This window comes from Channa argus, chromosome 1 (genome assembly GCF_033026475.1).
Source record: "Channa argus isolate prfri chromosome 1, Channa argus male v1.0, whole genome shotgun sequence".
Taxonomy (NCBI): domain Eukaryota; kingdom Metazoa; phylum Chordata; class Actinopteri; order Anabantiformes; family Channidae; genus Channa; species Channa argus.
Window position 1 is genome coordinate 20,093,035 of NC_090197.1, and position 25,867 is coordinate 20,118,901.

At 38.9% G+C, this 25,867-nt stretch overlaps 1 protein-coding gene across 2 annotated transcripts in view; it reads right to left on the reverse strand.

The window, feature by feature from the left end:
• Nucleotides 1–25,867, reverse strand: part of csmd2 (CUB and Sushi multiple domains 2) — a 244,172-nt gene that overhangs the window by 209,911 nt on the left and 8,394 nt on the right. For both annotated transcript variants that reach the window (XR_010914488.1, XM_067505569.1), the window contains exon 2: nucleotides 15,436–15,652. Coding sequence is in view for 1 of the 2 variants with exons in the window: in XM_067505569.1 (XP_067361670.1) it covers nucleotides 15,436–15,652 (217 nt within the window). In the remaining variant the exon portion in view is untranslated. The remainder of the gene's footprint in view (nucleotides 1–15,435; nucleotides 15,653–25,867) is intronic.

A 25,867-nucleotide genomic window follows, 5' to 3' on the forward strand; every position in this document is an offset into this window, starting at 1 on the left:
TTGTAGGAGAAGAGGGGATTACAACCTTTAAAATGTAAAAGTAAAGTACATATTGTACTTTTTGATTTCTGCTAACACATTTCTGTTACTTTTCCTGACATGACATTATCCAGAAAGGATACAGTTACACCACACAGGTGAACCTAGCTAGAGGCAGCAACAATTTCTAAATCTTATACGCAGCATCCCACACAGCTCATCAATATATAAAAAAAAAGACTGACATCTTTATGAAGACAAAAAGCCAATTGCTTGAGTTTTACTCAAGATGAGCAGTAGCATGCATTTCCTTATTAATATTTATACGCGTGAAACATCACATGGTATTTGCGCATCGCGGCTGAAAGGAAGGAGTGGGAGAGTCTCTCAGATGTCTCTGACGCTGAATGCTGATGGGGAGATAATCAACCGCAGTCAGCGCCAACTGAGAAACAAACCGCAGTGAAGTCATTAAGTAACCAGTGTCTCTAGGGAGAAAGCAGGAGAGAGAAACAGAGAGAGAAAGGGAGATAGCGTGAGTCAGAGAGAAACTGATAGAAGAGAAAGAGTTATGTGGATGGGAAGGTGAGGTGTGGAAGAAGATAGTGTAGTAGGAGAAAATATTAGCAGTGATTTGGGGTGATCTGAAAAGATGAAGCACACAGAATAGAAAATAGAGCTAAAGTAAATAGAGGTGTGATTGTGTGGGTGTGTGTGTTGGGGGGAGGGGCGGTTGACATTTTTAAAACAATACTCAATATGAACTTTTGAATAGACAGAGAAATAGGAGTGATATAAAAAAAAAACAATGATAAAAAGGAAGTGAATAATTGACATCTTCAGATCTTTGATAGGATGTCTTACTCATCAGCCGTGCTGATTGTTCGGGCCATAAAAAGACACGGGTGGCAACACAGGACTTGATTGGTTGGCATTTGCTGTGCAGAACAACTAAAGTCATTACCAGTTAAATTAAAGGGTGTGCGAATGAGTGGAGGAGTTACATGTATGGAACGGCTTTAGCAGAGATAAGTGCTCTATGGTCTTGAATTTCTTAAATCTAATCCCACCTAAGGATTGGAGTAAGTGTAGAGTTATGAAATACATGTAGAGACAGATTTACTTCCCCTGGAGAGTCAACAAGTAAGTGATGAGACTGGTTTATCTCCAGGCTATCTGCACTCCATTACCAGCATATTACAATGCCCTGATTCTCTTTGCATCTGCTCAGCATCATAGATACCTGTAAGGCAGCACAGTTGGCTGCACATACATACAGGATCTTTAGATAATGCAAGTGCAAACGTATCTTGCTTTTATGATTATTTAAAAACTTTAATCGTTCGCAATAGCTCGCTTTGTATTCCTTAAAGGGACACATACACATACAAATTCAAATTACACTGTGAATGAACTGAAATGTATGCCATAAAAGCATAATCATTTGAAGCGTAAATGTGAAATCCTCAAACAAACAACATCAATGCTTTGACAGTCGAAGTAAAAAAGTAAAAAAAAAAAAAAGAAGAAGAATTGCAGTCTTTGTTCATTTGTTTCCCCTCTGTAGAGACATAAGTCAATTACACTTACAGCAAACACATCAAGGCTGACAAATGAAACAAGGTTACGTTCACACGTCCACTGTGTTTTCCTCTGCTCCGCACAAATGGCTTTCCCATAATCCTCGGGCAGAAAACAATTAGGAATAATATAAAACTAATTTAATGCTGTGCCACTGTTGCCACTAGGAAAGTGACAAAGCAACAGTAAGTGCTGGCTACGAGATATGCCGTTGTTTACTTGCCAGCACTGGTTTGGAGGTATGTGTGTGTTTGTGTGTGTGTGTGTGTGTGTGTGTGTGTGTGTGTGTGTGTGTGTGTGTGTGTGTGTGTGTGTGTGTGTGTGTGTGTGCATGAAGTGGGGGGTGTGTGGAGAGCAATTATGGCACACAAGGATGTGGTAAATGATCAAGGAGAGAATAAGGACAGAAGTAAGAGACTCAATTGAAAGCGAATTGGACACAAGGTGAAATAAATCCTGCAACAATGACCACAAACATAAGGAAACCCTGCAGAGTTGTACATCATTTAGTAGAGTAGTCACAAACCGCAGGGTCAATAGTTTGATTTCTGGTTCCACATGTCAGAAAAAACCCCAAGCAGTAGCGCCTTCTATCTAGCAGTTGTCCATAACAATTTCCCCATAGGGATCAAACAGTATATGTATATTTAAAAATATGTAATAATAATACATTTTAAAAGTGTATTATTTGTATTTACTGTCTTAGAAACAGAAAGCTAACGCCTGTGTGGTCTTTTTTGTGTGTGCTGCACAATTAATGATGACTTTGCTGATATTGGCAGTTGTAGGAGTAATCATACAGTAGCAGTGTACACCATCTATCCAATCCATCCATTATCTTAACTGCTTATCCTGTTAGGGTCACGGGGTGCTGGAGCCGATCCCAGCTGTCAGTGGGTGAGCAGCAGGGCACACCTTGGATAGGCCGCTCGTCTAACGGTCTAATGGGCACATTCATACCTAAGAGCAACTTAGAGTCACCAATCAACCTGAATGGCTTCCTTTGAATGATAGGAGGAAACTGCAGTGTCTGAAGGCCACTTTGTGAAGATGCATCTATTCAGAAATACTACCAACAACAATTGTAAAGAGAGGGTCTAGCAATGTCTAAATACACAAGTTATGTAACGCATACTGAAAAGATTTGTATTATATAACCTGTTCAAAGCTCAAATAAGGCATTTGTGAGTCAGCCTTAAAGGCATCAAGAATTTGATGTGTATCAGACATAGTTAAGAGTAGTGGGACAAGGCATGTGTCATTATGCAAATGTAAGTGATAAAAACATACACACAACAACCACTAATGCAAGCATCAGTAAAGGATGAGTGCAATTTTGCTTTTCCCAGAATCTCTCAGATTAAAAGAATTTGTTGTTTAATCAAATGCACTCATTTGCCACTTAGTAAGGCGCACACCCAATCCCTCTTCACCAACAGAGGCACTTACTTATGTACTGTGGGTTTCTTTCTATTCCTATGAGTCATCCCCTCACCCTGCGTCATTCTTTACAAAACAGCTAACATTCTATAAGGATTTTCTTATTACCCAACTTTTCTTTTTGTAGCCCTTTACCAATCAGTAGTGAATGACATTCAGTGGGAGCTCAGAGCAGATAACATTTTGTCAAAGCAAAATTCTGATATAAAAGTTGTTATTGTGTGTATAGCACACACAATATCACAGGCCAAATGTGTTGGTGCCCTTACATTTCACTAAAGCAATGCTTTGTTCTTTGTTGTAATAAAAACACTTGTCTGTGCCTTTGGTTTGCCATAAAACAAAACTATGAAGCTGTGAAAAGAGCTGTGTATTTCACAAAGACCTGTTGATACCCTTTAGAATTGGTGTTAAATATGTGGATTGAGGTGATACTTTACTTTATTGACACTTGCTTTTGGTACTGTATCACAGTTATCTTATACTCAGTTATTTAGTCTATTTAAAATGGCGTAAAGTCCCCCCTGAGCTTTTTGGCATCACACTGAACAAAGACAACAGAAAATAAAGTTGTCTAAAGAGCTAATAATTGCCAGGCAAAACAAAATTACAACATGCGTATCCACATACTTTTGGCCTAAGGCACTTATGTTCAGAAACATCTCAGTGGATAAAGAGTGTGTTTGCGAGTTGATGCATTGCTGCAGTTTGGCTTTAAGTTTAAGGCATTGAGGTTTCTTTCAAAGACACTGCATGAAGCTCAGAATTTATATTCAGAATGTTATCATTTGCACTCTCTCCCTCTCTCTCTCTCTGATCTTCACTTTCTCCCTAGCTCCACAGAGGGATGCCACTAATAAACTCCAAAACAAGGTTGGGCAGACGAGCTGATTAGCCAGCAGGGCTAACAGGGACACAGTGACCGATGGAGCGCCTAACCGATCCTATTTACCTTCTACTCGTCGCACTTCTTTCGTTCCTGTGGCAAGGATGATCAAAGAGCAGCAGAGGGAAGGAGACAGACGGGGGAAGGAGGAGGGGATGGCGGTGGTGTGTTTGAGTGTATGTTGCTAATAAAAAAAGCAGTGGTTCTGATCTAGAAATAGCTACAGGCTTTCACAAACAGTGGTTTACTTATACAGTATGTCATTCTTCTTGTTTCTGTATACTGTCGAAGGTCTCCCTATGTGTCCCTCTCTGGCTGAAGATCAAAATCAAAAAATACATTTATTGCTACATAGGTATTAACATACAGTATAAGGAATTTGGTATAGTGAGTTGGTGCAAATGCTGGTTATAATACGGATAAGAAACACATAGAAAGCCACAGCAATGTGCACTGAGACATAAGCTCGGGGCATATTTCAACATTAATGCCCTCTATCTGTTAATTATGTGTATTTTTGGTATGGAGAGCAGATTGATCTGTTCTATTTTAGTCCTCAGCATCTCTGTTCTGTTCTATATGCAGACCGATTCACATCCTTTATGATGGAGCCGATCACAATACGGTTACTGTACAGACGAATATGGAGTGTTAACCTTTTCCAACCACTAAATAAGCTGAAGTGCAACTGGTCTCATGCAACATGTGTCTAATTACATGCCAGGAAAATCCTTTTGACACAGCACAGTCAGTGTGTGTGTGTGTGTGTTTGTGTATGTGTGTGTACAAAATATGTGTGCTTTATCCATTATCACGTTTCACAAGGTGTTAGGATAACTAATTAGACTGCTATGCTCTGTGTCTCCCAGGGATGAACAAGAAAAAAACAAAAGCAAAGAGTGAAATCAATGAAGGAACATGTGACTGAAGCAACACGGAGGAGAAAAAACAGGAGGAAAAAACAGCAATATCAACACAGGATAAAAAAAATATGCTAGGGATTTGCCTAAGCTGGGAAACAAATGGCGCACAAGATTCACCACTCTATGAAATACAACTAATGGGAATGTATTTCTCCTGTTTTTGGGCATGTGGTTAGGGAGGGAAATGCCAACTGTTCTCTGCCACTATATTGTTGTTAATGACTGTCTTATTTTTTTCGATTTTTCTTTCATTTGCTCTGCAGCAAACCAAATGGGTTTTAAGTGGGCATTTGGGTGAGTGCTGCCACTTTTTTAAAATGAATTGACAAAGGTAATATCTCACCTTTCAATTTTAATACACTAACACATACCTGTATTATACATAGCATTCAGACCTTATATTAATCCAGACTGACACGCCAAAATCAAAAGGTTTGCAGGATATAGTCAAGCACATGTGGTGATTTTAATGTCTACACTGCTCTATTGTTACACACGGTTAAAAAGATTTATTGGTTTCCCACAGCAATGACTGATTATTCCTGCAGTTCTGTCAATAGGCTTAGTGTGTGACATTTATGTCACCCTGACTGGCTGTGACAACTATGGAATTGCAGAAATAAACAGGAGGTAGTTTGCACATCCCATTCTTCCTCCAATCAAGACTAAAATTGCTCAGCAGGTAGATGAGTCTTCATTGGACCTTGTTTGTCGTGCTGTGTGCTCTGCTTGATGTGTTTTGCTTTTCCACTAAAACTCGCAGGAATATTTATGGTGAATTAGAATCCTTTGTTACCAAGGCATTTGAACCAGCCTTGTCAGTCCCACAAGAAGATGTGTGCAAGAAACCATGAAAAAAGCAACAAATTGCTGGTATTTTTTTTCCCATTATCAGATCACCAGATATTTGAGTCACTTTTCAAGGCAGCATAAATGGCCACAAATGACAGAACATATAATATTATTGGGAAGAAGTGATATAAAAGATAACGGAATAGAGTAAAGAGAAAGGTATACTGTGGGAAAGGAAGCCTTCAGTGCTCCTATCACTGCCATTTTTCAGAGATGTTTACGTTATTTAGATAAGTGCTTGAGAGAATTTGATGAGCGCATCGCTACTTGTGCTGTATATGCATGACAGACAGCATTATTTATAAAAATGCATGTGCAAACTCTTTTACTGAACTGTCACAAGGTTCTGGAAAACACCATTCAACTATCAGTCACCTAATAATTTAATCATCACTGACTTGCAATAATTAGATATTAGCTAAAATCAAATTGCCTACGATAAGTTGATCAGCGTTTGAACAGGAGTAAAGCACTTACTGTTGCTTTAGTTGTAGCCCCATATTATTATGAGCACAAAAACAGAAGATTTGATCTTAATCCGTTTTACTCACTATTTTAAACTGAAATTGTGAATAACCACACATGGTCTTTCACGCTCATAAGGTTTCCTCAATACTAAAATGCCCTTTTTTATCTCTCAGAGGTTTCGCAGATACCATTTCCACTTGGCAATCACTCTCTTTCACAGAAATTATAGATTGTCAACTCATGATTGCTATCATTATTACAGCCTGATCAATTTAAAATTACAGAAAACAAAGGGAAGTCATTGGAAGTGAAAAGAGCCATTAAAAGATCGCTTCCCTGTTTCTAAAAACTCAGACATGCTATTCATTTTAAATCTGCTGCACGTGTGTGCTTGTGAATATTACTGTGCCTTACATACTGTAATTAGAAATTACGAATTGATTTACATAAGTTGTCAGACAAAAACAAACAAAAAAACGTTCTCGGCAGGGGGAAAAGCACAACATTTGCCTCCCACCATCCTATTGTTTGGTACATTTAATCAATTTAAATCATGAAATTCTTGGCTTTATATAATTTCTGTCATATTGTGTGTAATTGCTCAGTATTATGAATACGCTCTGAACCTTATAAACAGTGTATAGTAACTGCAGTTGGTAAAGATGATCTGTATAATTTCTTCATTATATGAGTGTAAATTTTCAAAATAAGTCATCATTAATTTATTGTAATGTATATTTTACATCTTCTTACTTTTTTCAACATCTTGATTTGCTGGCGCAGGCAACAATTTTGAGCTTTGAGATTATTGAGATTGAGATTATTTATTCTAATTCTGTTTCCCCTTTAATAATATAATGAAATTGACAGTGTTTTAACAGAACAAAAGGTTTACATATAAAATGTATTAGCTGGGGCTGTGCAAGGCAAAAGGCTTACTGTATCTGTGTAATCTGTGCAGGGAGCAGCACATTGGTGTAATTATTCCCCCATTTTCAGTGGTTATGTTTTCATCCCCGAAGGCTTAAACAGCTCAACAGGCTGGCCTCCCAAAAATGTGGCGCGTTCAACGTGAACGAACTCAACCTTTACCGCAGAAGGGCTGAAAATGGCACATTTAATCTTTGGTCTCGGCAGAAAAACATTTCATTTAATGCCACTGGTGAAGTGTATCCTGTTGAGAACATTGATAGGCCAGGAGATCGGAAAACATCAATAGCAATACACATAATGAGTGATACACACGATGTAGGATATAAATTCACGCCCATCTAGTTGATTATTTCTCTAATCTGGGGTTACAGAGCCTAATAATTCTGCCTCACAGGTGAGGAAATGCCATAAATCTCTACATCGTATCACTTTTTACCAGTGCAAGATGATGAAAAACAAACTATCACTCTTCCCCCTGTTTTTAGCAGTCTGTTGTTAAAGCTGGCGTTGATAAGTGGCAGTCTCTCCATTAACATCCCGGCCTCAAAGGATCATAAATCCAACACTGTGTGTGTGTGCAAGTATTTATGTGTGTGTGTGTGTGTGTGTGCATGGTCTGCTCAGGGCAGTGTATAAAAAAAAATTAATCTACATATTTACATAAAGCACATTTATGTACATTATGAGATGCTACAGTAGAATAACATGCTCAATCATGACTACAAACAAATAAAACCATGCAGCCTTGAAGTCGTATTTCTCACACACAGAGAAACAAACATTCCTCCTCCTTCTGCTGTCAAAATGTACTCCTTGCACAGCTTTCTCACAGTGTGTTCATATCAAGACATGTGTACAGTATTGCAGGATGAGCTGTAGAAAAAAAACAAGTGTGCTTGTATACATACTGTACATTGAACACATGTGCACCACAGTCCCCACGGAGCGGAACGGCCAAGGACTTCACAGAAGCAGAATCATTGTTATAGCAAGTGTTCAGCCAAGAAATGCTATTGTACATCACCTGAAATAGCCCTGACCTCCAGAAACTGGCTCCTTACATGTTTGACTCGCTCACTAACACTGAACTCGTTCACACATACAGTATGAGACATGGATGCACACTAACACACCAAATCCTGGGAGAGAGAAGAGACTGAATAAACACAAGCTTTAGATGCTCCCTGCTCACCGACTTTCTATATGACTCCTTGGTGGAAGATTAGCATTTTTGTACAATGGGGGTGATAAAATAAGAAATTATAGCTGCTATAAAGATAAATACAAGTGTTAAATATCATTAAAAATACACAAACATTTCTTTTTATGTAAGCAGCTGGTATCATTTAAAAGAAGCATAATGTATAATAAAACATGTCAAACCCAGCATAGTTTAACTGCTTTTTAAATAGGTGATACTGAAGACCAACTACAAAAACAATGTTTCGTACCACTAATCATTCACGTGTTTTCACCTCATTCAGGTGAAAAGAGTCACATGTAGTGACAACGCACAGACAGTTACCCCCTAAAGTCATTTAGCATCTCACGGATCCTGGTTTGGATAATCAGGCTGGAAACTTTACAGTTTGCTCACGTCGTGTGATTTGTGGTTGTTAATTTAACTAGCTGTTCACCAGAAATAAGGTACAGGCCCTACATATGTTTGGGGGACAAAACAATATTCCACATGAATGATAATATTGCTGAGTGTAGGTGTAAATAAAAGAATGCTTTACTGTACAGAATGCTTTTACAAGAAATAAGCTAAAAAACATCTCTTAATATAAAAAGGTGCTGTTAAAGACTCTTTGTATAGTTTGACAGCAATGCAGAAATATTCTCTGCTACATATTTTTGAGTGAGGCTCACCGTTCTAACCAATTTTAAGCCTCAAAATTGCACCAGATTGACTTCTTTAGCCAGTTTTATTTATTTAGTGTCAGTTGTATAGAAACTAGACTGAAACAATCAAAAATGCAAGGATCCATGTACAAGAATATCAGCTAAAAAAAATAAATTAATAAATAAAGCACCGGTTTTAATCAAGAAAGAATTTAGCATTTTTAATTAATAATGATTTACAAGAAAAAATTTTCTCAACTGATTTGTGTAGGCAATCCAATAAACAACTAGTCCCTAATCGTGTAAGCACTGTTATGGTGTATGTGTTTTGTTGTCGTAAGGATCAACTGCACTTGTGAATCTCTTTTGTAAATAGTCTTTTATGGTTTGCTTTCATGGCTTGTTCTTAGACAGGAGATTTATGTAGCACAAATCACAGCTTTGAACTACACGCAAAAGCAATACAGTATAAAAGCCTACACATAATATTTCCCCTTGCATGCATATACTGTATAAGCACTTGAGCTCTCAAGTGATTGCCGAAAAAGCAGAAACATCTCTGAAACCTTATGTGTCTGATAAATTACAGGGCTAACAGTTTTCCACCCCACTGCCATTTACTCTGTGCTCAAAAGGGCGTGTCTGAGTGTGTGTTTGTCAGCGTGGTGTTCATTTTATCTGTATTCCAATAAACCTTGATTTTGTTGACACTGAATCAGCTTGCAGGGATGGGACGTGCACTAACCTAGATCTCGCTATGTAAGCACAGTTTAGGCACAAACACATACACACTCTGCCTCTCTCTGCTCTCCACACGCAAACCCATCCTGTGTCACCCCAACCTCCCAGCTCTGAGGGTTGACTGTATTGTTAATGCCACTCCCAGCACTATGCACTAGTGCTCCTTATTTAGGTCCTATCGAGCCCGCAGGCTGAAAATCTGTCTCTTTCACGCCTCCTCCTCTCCCTCATTTTCCCACCCCGCCAGACTGCCGGGCCTTAAGTCCTTCCGTTCCATCACTCCATCACTGAGAGGAAGGCATGTGGAGAGAGATGCCTTCACACACCCCAATAGCTTTTCCCTGTGCTGAAATGTACTCGACGACTCCCTGATTGGCAGTTACAAGGTGAAATGTGACACAAAAGTAAAAACACACTACCGTGCTTCCAACGCCGTCTCCTAAAAAATGTGTTTCCTATAGCGGTAAACTGCAGCATCCCATATGTTGTGTAGGAAATGTAATTATTGGCTAGATACCAAAGGGTTGGGACACAAAAGCACTTTGCCAGATGATAACTTGTCATTTACCCGCATTATTTTAGTGAAATTTACTTACTACAAACACGTTGATGATAAATGAAAAAAACAGGAAAATGGGAATAAAAAGCTAATTTTAGGCCATATCATCGATATTATTCATTTATTTTCTAACTTGTAGGCAGATACTTGGTAGAGTATCAACCTGTAGAAACCAGATGCAGACAATCCATCACAGCACCCTTTCTTAGGGTCACGCTATTGTCATATGGTAATAATGAACACTGTCTATTTGACTGCTACATTCAAACATAATACTTCATCACAGGGTTGAGCCTCAGTTGCTTCCATGATGTATGTCCCTGATAAGTCATTTCCTGTGGACATGATGTGAATCTAAGGGTCTCTTATGTTAACAAGGTACATGGTGGATTAGTAACTGACTCTCAGCATGAAGGGTTTATATAACCTGTTCTGTTTGCACAAAAAACAAAGTGAAATATTATCACTAAGATCAACAATAATTTGGCACAGGAAAACTCTGTAACCAGGATTAGCTTGTTTGTCATTCTTATAGATGTCTGTTCTTATTCAAAAACGATTGAAAACACATCAGCCAGATGTTCTGTTTCACAAGGGGGGAGGAGACGTTGCAGATGTGTAGCTGTCTCTTGCTTATATTAGACTGCTGCACAAAGTCACTGTATAGTGATTCTGAGCATCTGGGGCAATATATTTAAAAATATCACGACTAAGTATTTTGTACTGAAGAAACGTGATCCAGTGGATTCAGTGCTATTGGTCAACAATAGGGGTTAATGGCATGAACGAACAAGCTAATCCAGGTTGAATGGATAAAGATTACCTATAAATAGATGGAATTAATTATATTGAGGGAAACAATATAAAGCAATAAAAAGCAGTAATAATCACACCTGGTGGCACATATGTCTAAACAATTAAAGCAGCTTAGAATTACTTTGGTAGGATCTGGGCTTTCTCTGCTTGTTGATATGCTAAGTGAAATTGACCACATCCTAACTCCAGCCCCAATGTGTATTTACATACACATTTCAAGTCAACATTACCAAAAGCTTTCTCTCATTTACATGTAAATATTCAAAGCTACATAAATTGCTTAAGCTACAGATAGCAGGAGACTCAAAATCAATCCACTCTGCACTGCCCAGCCCTTAATCTCCTTTATTTGCTGTGCTCCGCAAAACTACACCAAGCTACACCTAGTTTTTTCTAGTATTTGTTATTACTACTACTAACTTACTAGTCAATCAGAAATAATTATTTTATTGGTTTTCCAAAAGCTTCTAGGAAAGACAAATGTGTTTTAAAGCATATTTCTGGGTAAAAAAAAAATTGCATACACTGTATCTTTAAGGTATCAGTTAAAGCATCCATTCACTACAATAATCGGCTTTATTTCATGGATCAGATTTATTTACATCTTAACTGAACAATGTGTCAGACTACTATCAATGTGTGGCCATTAAAAACACTTTATTAACCTATAAAATAAAGCATGGTAACTGTTGGCTGCTGTTCAGGCCCTGTTTGTGTGAAGTAACGGATAGGTTCCAAAACACTGAGGGTAAAAGACACACTTAAACACTTAATCACTACACCACCTCTGGAAAATAACGCTCTGCTTAATTAACAGCAGTCACACAAACACAGCAGTGCTTATAAGACATACAGTATATCATCGCAGATTATTTTTTAAAACAACCAAAACATCCATTGAGTTATTGTTTTTCTTTTGAATCTGCAATTCAATGAAGTGCTGCAGCAACTGACTGACTCGTATATGCATTTTCTTAGAAGTGACAGTGACTCATAAAGTGGCTGCTGCAGGAGGACAGGCACTCACACAGCAGTGGGCATACATACTTAGGAACACAAGCACACATACAGTAACATATTTAGCTGAACTGCCAGCTCCTTATTCAGCTCTTCTCCTAGTAGTTTTCCCAGCATTGCTGTGACAGCAGCAAATAAATTAATGGATAAATAAGCACATCTAAAGAAAAATCAAATCAAATCAAAAGTAATCATTGAGTGTGATGTGAGAGAACACATTACTGTTTGATGAATATTGGGATTAAAAGTTATAATTCAAGCAATACTACCTATAGTGCACTATCAATGAAAGACTGATCAAATTCAGCAAACACAGCTTGAAGGACACAAAATTGAGAACAGGCACGAGATAAGATATTAAGAAACAGGTGAGGACGAAATGAGGAGTGTGAGAAAGAAATTGGAGGAAGAGGAGCAAGAAAGATGGAAAGAAAATTACTTTTGACACGAGCAGCAGATGAGAGCAAAGGGAGGGCTGATTTATCAGCTGTGCATCTTTGTGTGTGTATGAAAATGTGCCTATACATGTGTCTGTGGTGTAAGTGAGAGAGTTTGTGAGTGTTAATATACATGCTTGCTTTGACAGACTGCCGTTGACTGAGTGACATTTGTACAATCTTTGTAGCCCTTCTCAGCTCACTCACTCAATGAAAAGTCCCACTTTTACAAAATGCCCCATTTGAAATAAGAGGAACTCTAGTCGAAGACAACAGAGGCATATCAAGTCTCTGTTCTCCACATAATCTTAGTGCTTTTCAATATCTCAGATGTTTCCAGTATTTTTTCTATTTTCCCCAACCACCTTTTGCTTCTTTTTTCCCCCAAATTCATTTTCTTTCACCCTCACTTATTTTCAAAGTGCTTCTCTACGTCCCACTGGAGCATCAATATACAACAGAGCCCAGAGGTCCAGACAGGAGAAAGGCTGAGGAGAACAGCACAACACCAATCCATAATGGATTTGCTTCTCTCTTTCATTCATTTTCTGCAGGGAGATGCAATGGAGGCAACACTGGCACAGAATGAGAGGGGCACAGTAGGGAGTGGGGCATGAGAGGTGAGAGAGAGAGAAAGAGAGAGAGATTGACAGGGGGAAACACAGAGGTTGACAGAGACCCAAAACAGTGTCAGTAACAAAAGCCCTTAAGAATATTTCTCTCATCTGGCTTTAGTTGCTTGCATAACATATGCTTCAACTATCTGCAAGGCTAAGCTCATAGAAAGAGGTGACAGGAATAAAAAGTAGCTTTGGTGTAGCTTCAACTGTCAGATGCAGATATTGTCACTAATTAAGTTAGTCTGTATATGAGGCGCTGCCAAGAGATCTGATAGATATTAGACTGCAAGCAATAATATCCCAAAATGAATAAACGCATCAGTGAATAGCAGCTCTGTGGCTGTGTATTATAATCACAGATAAATAAATAAATAAAACAGAAGTCTGGCTCTTTGGATTGCAATTCAGCCTAACAACATTTAATTCTAAAGTCCCAAATGCTGAAAATGTGTAAATGTACTGAGCATGGTACTCAGCAAACCAGAGAGCCAATATTTCAGCTTGCGATGTTAGCACAAGGCAGCTCTTTCCGAGAGTGTTAAATTGATGGTTGTTCAAGAGGATGAGACTGTTGATTCAGAAGTTGTTTGTCTGAGTCTTCATGCCCAAGTGGGCTTCATTTTATTTTGCTAGTAGCTCTAAAGGACAAAATGCACCCAGAGTTCCAGCGAATAACCTCAGGTGCTGTCACAGTGTCCACAGAGTCAGTCTGGTGTTCACTAAAATGATGCGCTGCAACAATCAGTAATTATAGTTGTGATTATAGTTGCCTCTTTTCCAGTTTCCAGTCCATTACCTTAATCAAGTCCAAATAACTCTATGAAGGACATTTTCACTACAACTTAGGCTTTAATTTCCTGGTTTTAGCCATCTCTTTTTTTTTTAGCAAAGCTAAAATCTAGAATATACTGACATTTACCACATATACATAAAAGTATATCAGGGAGAGACACATTTTAATTGTTAGCTTTTGGTTTTATTTGAAAATCGCTGAAGCATTGTATATACATTTGTGTTGTTGTCAAATCTCATGAGGCCTGGTATTTATTAGCTGTTTGTTTCTTTGTCACCTCTGCCTTCTCCTGAATATGTTTTTGAAGTAAAGCCACAATCTGAAAACTGGAGTGTCTCAACATACATTAATACAGTAGTATCTACTCTATTCTACTAACAACTGCCTAAATAACTACCTCTTCCTATAAAGATAAACTGAGATAACCTGGGCTTTGAAATTGAAGCTTTGAAATGTGATTGATGCATAGTAGATATTTCGATAATAACTGTTTCTTTCCCCTCCCAGTCAGTTTTGCTAAGCTGGGGGTTTGTTTAAAACCGAACTGCTTGTGCTACCCATTATACGTTATTGTGTGACAATTTCACAGTTTCCTCAGGTCTCAGCCTCTTTTACCTCTCAATCATTCACCAGTGGGAACATTTATGTGGTACCAGTGCTGCAAAAACATTGCAGCACTATGTGGAATTTTCAGTAGATATGGCTATCAACTTTTTGGTACTTGCAATACTGTAATTTTTTAGAGAGAATAGAATTTTCTTTCTTGGGAACATTCAAACCCTAAAGCTACCCTACATCCCTTTAATAAAAGATTTCTTCCCAATAAACGATTAAATAAATCCATGCAAATGTATAATCACTAAAACAACTAATTTGAATTCAGTTCTATTGATTACAGTGTCTTTATTATCAGAGAATGTAATGTTGTCTGACGTTTACTGTTGGGGACATGCAGGTGCCATATTGTAAGATTTGTACTGCCTTTGGAGGCTGTGTTCTGACTTTCTCCACAGCATGTTGGTGCTGCCAGTATGAATGTCCTCAAATTAGCTGATCTTGCACTGAGCCACTGGAAAACTGTTCTAAGATTAGTTTCTTCTGAATACTGTTGCTTACTGTTGGGATTCATTTTCAGGTCACTTTTCTTGTTCTTTATTTCTTCCCATGTCCATTAAATTGGAACGACTTTACAGCCAAAGATAAGAGATAAGATAAGTTAATTTATTCTAACCACTGCAGAATGCCCAGGTAAACAACATAGATCACAAAATGGTTCCTGCCTCTTCCAACAGTCACCACAGCATGATGTAACTTCACATTCTTTATATGAATAATGACACACATTGTAATAACCTGGAATTAATCTATAAGGGTTTTTTTTTTTCCAATCAATCGGCACTACGACTGTCAAATTACAAAAACCCTTAAAATTCAAAACTGTTAAATACATTTATAAAATATTTGGAGCTCCTCGTGAAGACGTTATGAAATTCAATCTCAGCATTTAAATATAATTAAAAGCCTGGGTGTGAAAAAATATTTTACCGTGTCCGCAGGTTCCCAGGGCTCGGTGGCCCATCATATACAGACAAGATGTCAAAGTCCTCTTCCAGAGCGAAGCCTTGAAACACCAGCTGTATCCGGTTGTGCTCTGCTGCCACAATCACCCATGTACAATTGGCATAGTTAGGATAACCATACGGGTAGCCAGGGCTCTCTATCGTCCCATTGGGACTGTGTAGCGTGTAACTGCAGTTCTGAGCTGCGAAGAGAAAGAGAAATAGGCAGTTATTAAAAGGGTGTAAGGTGAAAAGAGTGTAGAAATTTAACATAAAGTATTAAAGAGTTTAAGACCAAATAAAAAACAACACTCCTCGGCACCCAAGAACATAAATTATACAAATAAACACACATATACACACACACAAATGCACACCCACAGTCAAACTGTTTGCACCAAGTGCTGCAACATCCATTATCACCTACGGCTTGCAGCATAAGCCATTAATATAGCAGTGCTAAATGGATCACCCTCTACCAGCTCTCCCCACCTCCATCATCACACAATTGTTCACTCCCTGGCCCTCTCACCACATTAGTAATAGGCTCCCACATTATACATGACATAGCTGGAGGAGAGAAGACAAGGGGGCAGGCGTAAAGCAGAATAAAAAAAGCACACATGAGTACACACTCGAGTAGTACATTAATTGTACTCATCCTGCATGTGTGTCAGCTGCCTTCAATCTTAAATTTTAATTGTGGGTGTTGCCATCTATCAGAACAGAACTTGGGATGGATCTGTTGAGTGTGAGCTTGTGTGAGTGTGTCTTGAATCCCCAAGTTAAATTACTTGTTTTTGACTGATTTGAAGCACAGCTGATGCTCTTAATCAATGGTAGGGGTTTTGTTGTATTTCAACTCTAATGTGGACTGATGAATGTGAGTGTCTGCACTCTGTATATTTTGTGCCTCTGGCTAGAGTGTTTTCAGTGTTGGTGTCTGCATAGATAGCATCATGTATAACTAATAATTTGTTTGACCTTGAGCTGTGATGGTCACCTCTCCCAGTCAAAACAGGTTAATATAAGAATTAATGCTCATCATTTTGACAGCTGCAGTAAATGTGAGCAGTCAGCTGTCAGTCTGCCTCTAAGGGTAACAGAAGGATAATTTCTGATCATCCTGCACAATAATACATATGGCAGCGCATTGCATTCTAGCAAAGAAAAAAAAATGGAGGTCTTGTAATTATGAGCTCATAACTATGAGAACGTTTCAGAACCTGCCTTAGACAAATCAAGTTTTTAGGATGTCATAAGTATCACAGTAGTGAGTGATAGTTTTCAATATTCCAAAACTCTACAGTAAAACCGAACTGTCAACAGATAATTTGTTGGACAAATAGGCTGTAAAGCGAGGTTCAATTACCAGCATATAGTATAACGCTGTAATGAATTTGAAGGCTAGACTTAAGAACTTGCCTGAGAATCATCAAGTTTCCTTCAATGATACAAGGACATCAGTGAGTTACCTGTACATCCAATGGTAAAAAGCAAAAATGAACTGCCAATTTGGAATATTCAATGTTGCTAAATGTAAACATATAGGCTAAAATGAAGCCAAGTTGAAGCCCACAGTGCAACTTTCTGTATCTATGGCAACACTTCCTGTTTCTCTTCTCATGAGCGAACACTTTTAACATTCAATGTTTAATAATTTCTAAAGATCCAGAGATCAAGATGTGCTCAAAAGCTAGAGTGGTTATTTATTTGTCGCTATTTGAGACGACCATGACATCATGGTTTTATTGTTGATTCTCAATTTTTTTAGGCGATACAAAGACATTCTAAACATGATCTTAAATATCAATTTCCGTGTTTGATTTTCGACATAGAATTTTAGAGATTGTCACATTAATCTTAGACTTCACCCGATTTACCAACTTCTACAGGAAACAGGAAGTATCGTCTTGCCATGGATATGAGGGTGCAAATTGAATAAAGGGAGGCTCGGTTTACAGCCTATTTTTCAACATTTTGAAAAGCTAAACTCGTTGAATTATCTATCGACAGGTCTGTTTCACTTCAGAGTTTTGGAAGTTTTGAAAACTATCATAAAACTACTGTAATACTGAAGACATCCCGAAAACCAGATTAATCTAAGGCAGGTTCTGAAACGTTCTCATATTTATGAGATCCCTAAGTCTCGCATCCCGTAATTACAAGAAATGTATCTCAAGGTACACACGGTACGGTCTCAAATCTTTTTTCTTTGGTGAATTCAATGGGTCGCTTTAAATACTCAATAAGTAGCCCCATACATTATGGTTGCTGAACTCAGACAACACGAATACATCATGTCTTAAAATCATTTACACATGTAGAAGAAACGGAACATAAGAGCAGTTATGCTCAAACAAATGGAACCTGCACCAATAAATAACCTCACAGGGGGACTAAATTAAAATGTCATGCAAGACAACATGCTATTTATACAAATGGCCTATATTCTCCCTCTGCCTTGCTTCAGCCACAAACCTGAATCATAATGCAGCCTGATTAAAATGTAATTAGGAGACTATAATTGGAGGACATCTGTTATCTGCATAACCCATATTATTCAACAACACAAATAATGCAGCACTCACAGTAGATTGGACTTTTGTTTTGCTCATTTATATTCTTACACACAACTGTGTAAAATGACTATGATATATCAATGCATGAAAATGAGCTAAACTACCTGAGGGCATTAAAACAGAACATTAAAAAAACAAAATGTCAGTAAACACGTTTTAGCTTTGAAACATGTAATCAAAGGCTGCTTTGGTGAATTCCTCCAGGGTTAATATGTGTCTCCATTACTGAATGATATGTGAAACATAGTTTCTCTATGCTACTTTGCCCAAACATTCTTTCTGAATTGGGGTTTACAGGTGTTAAGGCATATAAAGCTTAGTTTCTGGTTAGCTAGTCAAGCGTATGCTGCATTTGTTTTCACAGCAACAGTTAGGCCTGATGTTTAAAGGTAAAGTTTGTATAATTTTGTAGAATCTAGTTTACTGGGTCCACCCGAACCCTACTCTTATTCCCCTCAGTGGAAACCCTGAATTCCCTCTCCAGAGTCACTGCTTCCTTTCTCTGTTCTGGGCTACTAGAAAAACATAATGGCACAACTTGGCTGCCTCTGTGAAAAGGGACCTGCTCCCTATGAAGCTATAAAAGGCTCATTCTAAAGTAAACAATTCTTATTCTTAGGTGATCACCCTATAATGAAACATAATACATCCTTTCAAATTGTACACACTGCACCTTTAAAATTTCAGAGGCTTCACGCTGCATCACATTGTTCATGAACTGGGAAAGCTGACACATGTGGTATAGTTTGTGTTCCAGCTAGCGCAGCAAATCTGTATCATGATACATTTTCGGTTAGGAGGTGAAAAGTGAAATAATGTCGGGCGGTAAAGACCCAGATCATCTGGGCGAAATCAGCCTCAGCAGGAGCATAATAGCATTTCCAGTCAGAATATATCCATCAAACCAGTGTTGACTCCCCGGGGCCTGTCTCGTCAAAAAACGGGCGGGGGCTTCTCAGCTGTCAGTTTTCAATGCTTCATATGCTGCAAAAGATGCTAATGTGTGTGCACTTTAACCCTGTCCACTTAAATACACTTAAGCTACGATAGGTGTACAAGTTAGCATCAAGAGTTCAGGTCTATGTTGACTGTTGAGATCTGCAAGTATTATTATTAATAATTAATAATAATAATTATAATTATTGAGAAAAATACAAAATGAAATGAATAAAGTAGTGAAAATTAGTGCATAATGCAATAACATGAGGTAAATATGGCCTTTATGCTGTACAGAGAGCTGAAAATAACTGAGCATCACATCGTGTAGTCATATTTCTTTCTAGTCGTGTCTATTCTCAGTCCTCATTTTTAACTGGTAATAGGGGAAAAGAACAAAAAAGGTCAAAGTGAGCACTGTCTCCATCTGACTGTTTCATGAAAGCCTTTAAATAGACCCAGCAAGTAGGCATCCACCCTTCCCATTATCATCAGGTCAATACTAATATCCAAGTAAAACCTCCACGTCCACCTCTGCCACCTGATTTTCATATACGCAGCCCAGTCAATAATCTCCTCATCATCTTCTTCATTACAAGGCTCTATCAGACAAATGCCAATCAGTGGCTCAGACAGCAGCCTGATGGCCAGAGCTTGATAGGGGTCAGAGTGGATTGGGAACCCTTTGTACACAGGCACAGAGACAGGATGTGTGGGCAGGGTTGAATTACAAAACAATACTAAAGATGTTACAGCAACTGAACTATTATTCTTCAGCTTTAGTTAGTTTAAGCTAAAAAGGCTAGAAGAAAGAAATGACTGTTAGTGCTGAGACTTTCCTGTTAGAAATCAGCATGTTTAAAATGTAATGGCCCACGAAACACCAAAGAGCTAAAAAAGGCTACAGAAGGAGTATGTTTTTTTAACAGAATAAAAGCATTTCATATCATCAGAGTGCATGCGTTATTAGGGGATGGAACATGCTGTACATATTAATATATGACAGGCGATCAACCAAACAGGGAAGCAGGCTCTCCGTTTATGGGTACAATTAAACAAAGCAAAAAAAACCAAAAACTCTCATGACAGAGAATTAGTCTACTGGGTCTGCCAGAGCTCGGCTGAATACTACTTTGAAGCGTGAGCACCTGTGCCAAGTGACCAGCTCTTAAATTGATAATGATGCACACAATCTGGGATGAAAGTCTAACATAGTGCTTTTAGAGAGGGTTTTTTTGGCCGCAGCTAGAAACATTTTATCTTCGTTGAAAAATAAATGCACAGAAGTGAATTGGACAAAAGCAGAAGTTCACTTGAGAATGCACTGTTGTGTGCATTAAGGCCTGATTTACAACCTCATCAGGTTTGATTTTCACACTACACAGTAATAACGGAGAGGTTTGCCAGATGTTCTTACTACACTGTGCAGTTACATTGACTACTATTGTTCTTTGGAACAGTATATTTGCACAGCTACTCAAAAGCTGTGTGGTTCAGATAAACCAGGATACTCTCTTTAGTCTTTAAATACCCGAGTTTTTGATTAAGTAGATTCTGCTTGGATGCATTATTTAAGTCTCCCCAGGGTGCATTATGAAATTAGCTACTGAGAGCAAGTGACCTACTCTAAAGCCCCTCGGTGTAAATATGCAGGGAAAAGCCCATCCTGCAGTTGACCGCACTGATACGCCATAAAGACCCCATAAACAGACTGCTGGCCGTGCTGTTTTAGTCCAGTTAAACCATCTGCAAAGTAAAAGGTCATGTTTTCTCATGTTGTAAAAGTTCAGGTGACCAATTATGAATATGGAATAGTACAAATATGCTGGTTCAGCATTCAATAAAAATGCAAACCTGTGTTAGTGGTTAGTGTGTTTTATTACCTACCAAGACTGTGGAAACTGTTTGCATTGGCTTGTGCTGGAATCTTAACAACAGTATGCTTGATATTTGTTCATGTACAACAGGCATGTTGTCCAGTGCTTAGCCCACTGTGCAACTGGCAACATCTGCTTGGCACAAACATCTCCGGTGCGCACACTGCCAACTCGGTGTATAGGGAAAAGAGTGACCTTGCTAGGGCTGCAGGGTGTGTGTGTGCGAGCGCGCTTATGTGTAGGAGCTATTGTTTGCTTTGCTACGGCAGCTCGTTGTGACACTTTGATGAATCTGTGGTCACTGTGCTGTACTCCAGCAGGACGGTAACCCATCAGAGTGGAGGAAAGAGACAAGGAGAGACCAAAGTAGAAAGAGAGAGAGAGATGGCGGTGAGGAGGGCAAAGCAGACAGATGGACAGACAGCACTGACTGACAGTCTGAATGTATGAATGCATGAAAAAATAGATATGGAAGATGTTATGTGAGAAATAATAGAAGCAAAGGTGAGATGAGGGGCAAACTGCAGGAAAATGAAAAATAGCAGCAGAAAAAGGACAAAGGGAGGAATGAAAGTGCACAAGTGAGAACATGTCACAAGGTCAATGAGAGGAAGAGCAACAGCCAATGGGAGTAAATGGTTTGGAAAGAGGATGAAGACTTCAGAGGGAGATGTTTTTTGTCTTCAACAACATGTTGCCCTTTTGTGCTGAGGTCACAGACAGCCAGTGTGACATCCGCAACGAGAAAGCACTTAATCTGCACCGTTAGCCAGTACTAGAGGTCTACTTTTCGTGTGAAACAAGAGTGCACGTGCATGAGTGTAATCCCTATACCTTGTGTGAACACAGTGTTACATATCTGCCTTCATATCTGACTCATGGCAAACATAATCCCAATTCCTTATTCTCATAATAGCACAAAGACACAAACAAGGCTAACAATACAGGACTGCAAATCTTCTGTCTAGACTCCATTGTTTTGCAGTTTCTTTATTCCTCCCTGCCTCTCTCTACTCTCTTTATCTACAACTTACAATTGCCTTTGGTCAAAAGACAAAGATACAGAGACCATCCTGTTCTTGCAGTCAATAATAGATATGCCTTACATCATATTCTGTGTGAGATGAAGGCTACTGCAAAGAATATAGTTTGAAGTTTAGTAGAGGTCCCCTGGAATTTCCACATTTCTTAGCATTCTATAGCACTACCCATCCCAATTCTCGCATATCACATAGCTAAAATGCAGAGTTCAGCCTTTTCGTAGTCTCAAGAGAAACCATAAAGTACATTAGTCGTACATCAGGGGTTCTACCCATAGAAGCATCCCACTGGAGCAAACAGCAATAATTTCAAACCAAATTTGCATATCCCTTAGGGTTTGCTGAGTAACAAAACTATCCATGATTACGTTTAACCTAACCCGTGAGTAAACTTCAAACATCATATTTTTTGTGTGTGCGTGCCGGTAGCACCTTCCTTGGTAGGAAAGATAAACCGTTCCGCCCCATAGATCCTCTCATCACCACTATTTGTCTCTTGACATGTCAGTGTGGATGCACGCCTTGACCGCATCATATCTGAATTAACCTCTAGATAGCCACCATTAAAATGGAAATGGGTGAGCTCAGCATTCCAGCTCGCCTCCATACATTAGGCTAATGTCCGGGCCAGGACGACACTGTCTGCCATTACAGACAAGCCAAATGCAGTGGAAGGCATTACCAATAAGCTTGCTTTGTCTCCCCCTCTCCTGCCTCCACTGGACTGAAGGGTAAATGTTTCCTTAAAAGGGCAGTAAAATAAAGCTTGTTTATTGACAGTATAATGGGACATATTTGATGCTTGGACTGAAGTTTTGCTGCATGAATGTGCAAAATAAAAAGGAGATTTTTCTAAACAGATACAGAGATGATGCTCAAAGAAACATATGTGTGAGTGCAATTGGCAGCAAACACTCTCACCTGTAAATTAGGCAGTATATACCACACAGACAACGGCCTTGCTTTGCATTTGTGACATTCACATCCCAGGGTCTCGCATTTCTTTCAAAGATCTGTTGATGCCTATGGCAACACATAGTTGTTGCGCACACATGCGCAAAAACCCATTTTCACAGCAACGCAGCAGGGTGAAATGTGTGGGGTAAAAAATTAAACAGCACCCACGTGCAAAGACTGAGCCAAAAAATTAAAGCGGCTGAAGAAAGCGGCTGCATGCTAAAACACATAAGATGCGTGCATGCAGAAAGTCAGCACTCTAGCATGAGTGCATGCACACATTTCTGCCTGATATCAGGCAGGGCAAAAGAGGTACAATACAGCATGTGTTCTCTGAGACAGAGAGGAAGAGAAGGGGGGAGGCAGGTAGTTCTTTCCAGCTGGATCATATTTAATCTGCAGAATCATCATGCCATCCAAGAGGACCTGCACCCCAGCCACTCACCCCAAAAGTAAAACACCCAAATACTTTAAACACAATTTTTTTTAGCTCATCCCTAAAACTATGTAAGCGCTCTGCCCTCGGATTCCACAGAGATACAATTGCCTGTGTTTTCTGCAGTGTGTTATGGTCCTCAATCCTTGTTCTTCTTACATTTAAATAGCCCTTTGGTACGTTGGTGTTGATGTGAACAACACAGCTCCTCGACAACCCACACACTAAAGCTTCAAGCTGATCAATAGAAAATAGCCCATTCAGAGTCAAAGGCTTGTTACGGTTGATGTTCTTCCCTTTAAGGAAGACCCCTGTCTTTGTGGGGGAGTTTATTCAGCACTGAAACTAGTGGGCCTCCCACAGAAAATGCGGTGATGCTGCACGCCTGCAGAAATGTAATGTGTGTTTGTGTAATTGTTCTTTTTTTGTTTGCATGTTTACCCACATTTGTATTAAAAAGTAAGTGATGAGTTAAAAAAAAAAGTCTCATTCAACGATCCTCTCACAGATGCTGTATGTTGTTGCCATGACAACGAGGAGACAAGGGTGCATACGAAGTCTAATCTCCTACCACAATTATATTATTACTAAAGTGTACGCTTGCACATGCGGATATACAGTATGTGCATGTGCGTACACACACACACACACACACACACACACACGCACACATATTTAAACACGCACTCATGAGAGTACAGTCCTCAAATAATTCGAGTTTTCACTTCCAGTCTACCTGCTACTTATGGGGAAAAGCACAATTATATGTGACACTAATGTGCGAAACAATGAAAGTCAATTATCACCTAATTTTTATTCTCCTCACATCTGACAGTCAAGCTCTTTCGGTTACATAAGCCCCAACCTGTTCTAAGAGTAAGTCTTTGTTACACCTTGACTTCTATTTGCATTTTAACTACACTTTCTGGACTCTGACTAATGAATGACATCAACATGACTGATATGTTAAATTTATAGCATAAGATGATTATCCTGGACAAGCATCTATATGTGTGTGTGTGTGTTAGAAGGAGGTTTGATCCCTTTTGTGAAGTGTGTATTAAACCTGGGAGGATGTGCTGATCCAAAGGTCAGGTCACGACCATCCCAGCAGGACTATGTCATCTATCACTGAGAGATGGATGAGCAGCAGGCGATCAGTCCCCCTCACTTCAATATGCTGTAGTACACTTTCACCTTTCAATTGAGATCTTAACTGCCCCAACCTCCCCCCTCCCCCAGGAAGCATCAACCGCTTCCTAGGGGGCAGTCAGAATCCCAATCAAATAGATGTGAAATTCAATTGAGATGAAAGAGGCTGTTGCAGGCTGCCTGCATGTTGCCTTTAGCCAATGCTGACCCTGTTGGATTTGAATCATTTGAACATGCAATGTAGATGCCAATTTTAAAGCCAATTTTGTTTTTCAGCATTACAAGGAAAACACATATTGTGACAGTGTGTGATATTAGCAAATGCGATGATCAGATAAAATAATGTAGTTGGTTTATCTTATGATTACTTGATAATTTTTTGTTCATCCTCAGGTCTTTCAGGTTCAAGACTTTATCTGATTTGCACTAAAACTTAGGCAAGGATATTCACTAAAATGTTCTCAATATTAAACTAACAAACTTTTATACATTTTGCCAAAGGACAATGTATAACACATTTACAGTTCTTAGAATTTTATGATGGTTTTTCTAGTTTCCAACATAACTTTTAATAAAACTGCTTGACAGACAACTTTTTCTGGTCTGTATCTGCAGTCAAGGTAGTGGAAAATATTTTCCACTTATTTATATATAATAAAACCTCTGTAGCAAAACATCACTGTCAATCTTTATTGTCACAAAAGAGTACGTTTTGTTGTCAGGTGAGAAGATGAACAATAAAGAAAACAACAACAGTAACGAACAAAACAGTAGCAATGACAAAACACACAACACAGTCATTTGTTTCCTTCCCTAAAGGGATCCCTCCGCCTCGTGCCAGACACAACAGAGGATAAGCATCAAAGGCCTGAACCATTTCTAGGGTTGAGTAAGGAAAATTGTGAAACAGGCCTATAGCCCCTGAATCAAATAGAAATTAAGTCATTTCAGACCTTGCAGCTCAAGCCCTAAAGTAACGACCAGATGGAAGCCACTCATATGATCTGGATGAGCCAGAATAGCCTGAGCCTGAGCCATGCATTGAACCTGGCTCACTTCAGTAATTGTACTGGAGCCTCTTTTCCCAAACAAGTCTGCTGAGGGTAAATGTACTTAACAAGCTGAGATTTCTACACCACAGCACAATGCAAAAAGATAAAACCGATTTTTGAAATGCAGAGCCATCAGGGCTCAACTAATATTAAAAGAGTCCATTTGTCTTTGAAATTAAAGACACTGATGTGCTTTCTGGGGAAGACCTTATCCTTTCCTTCACATAATTAATTTCAGAAGTGAAGCCACTGCTATCAAATCATGTATGAAACACATTTAACTCATCAGCAAGATATGAGTCAGAGCTTAACACATTAAGAGTAACCCTTGAGTTCTTTACATGATGTGAACCTCTCATATTATGACCTTTTTTCCGAGACTTGCC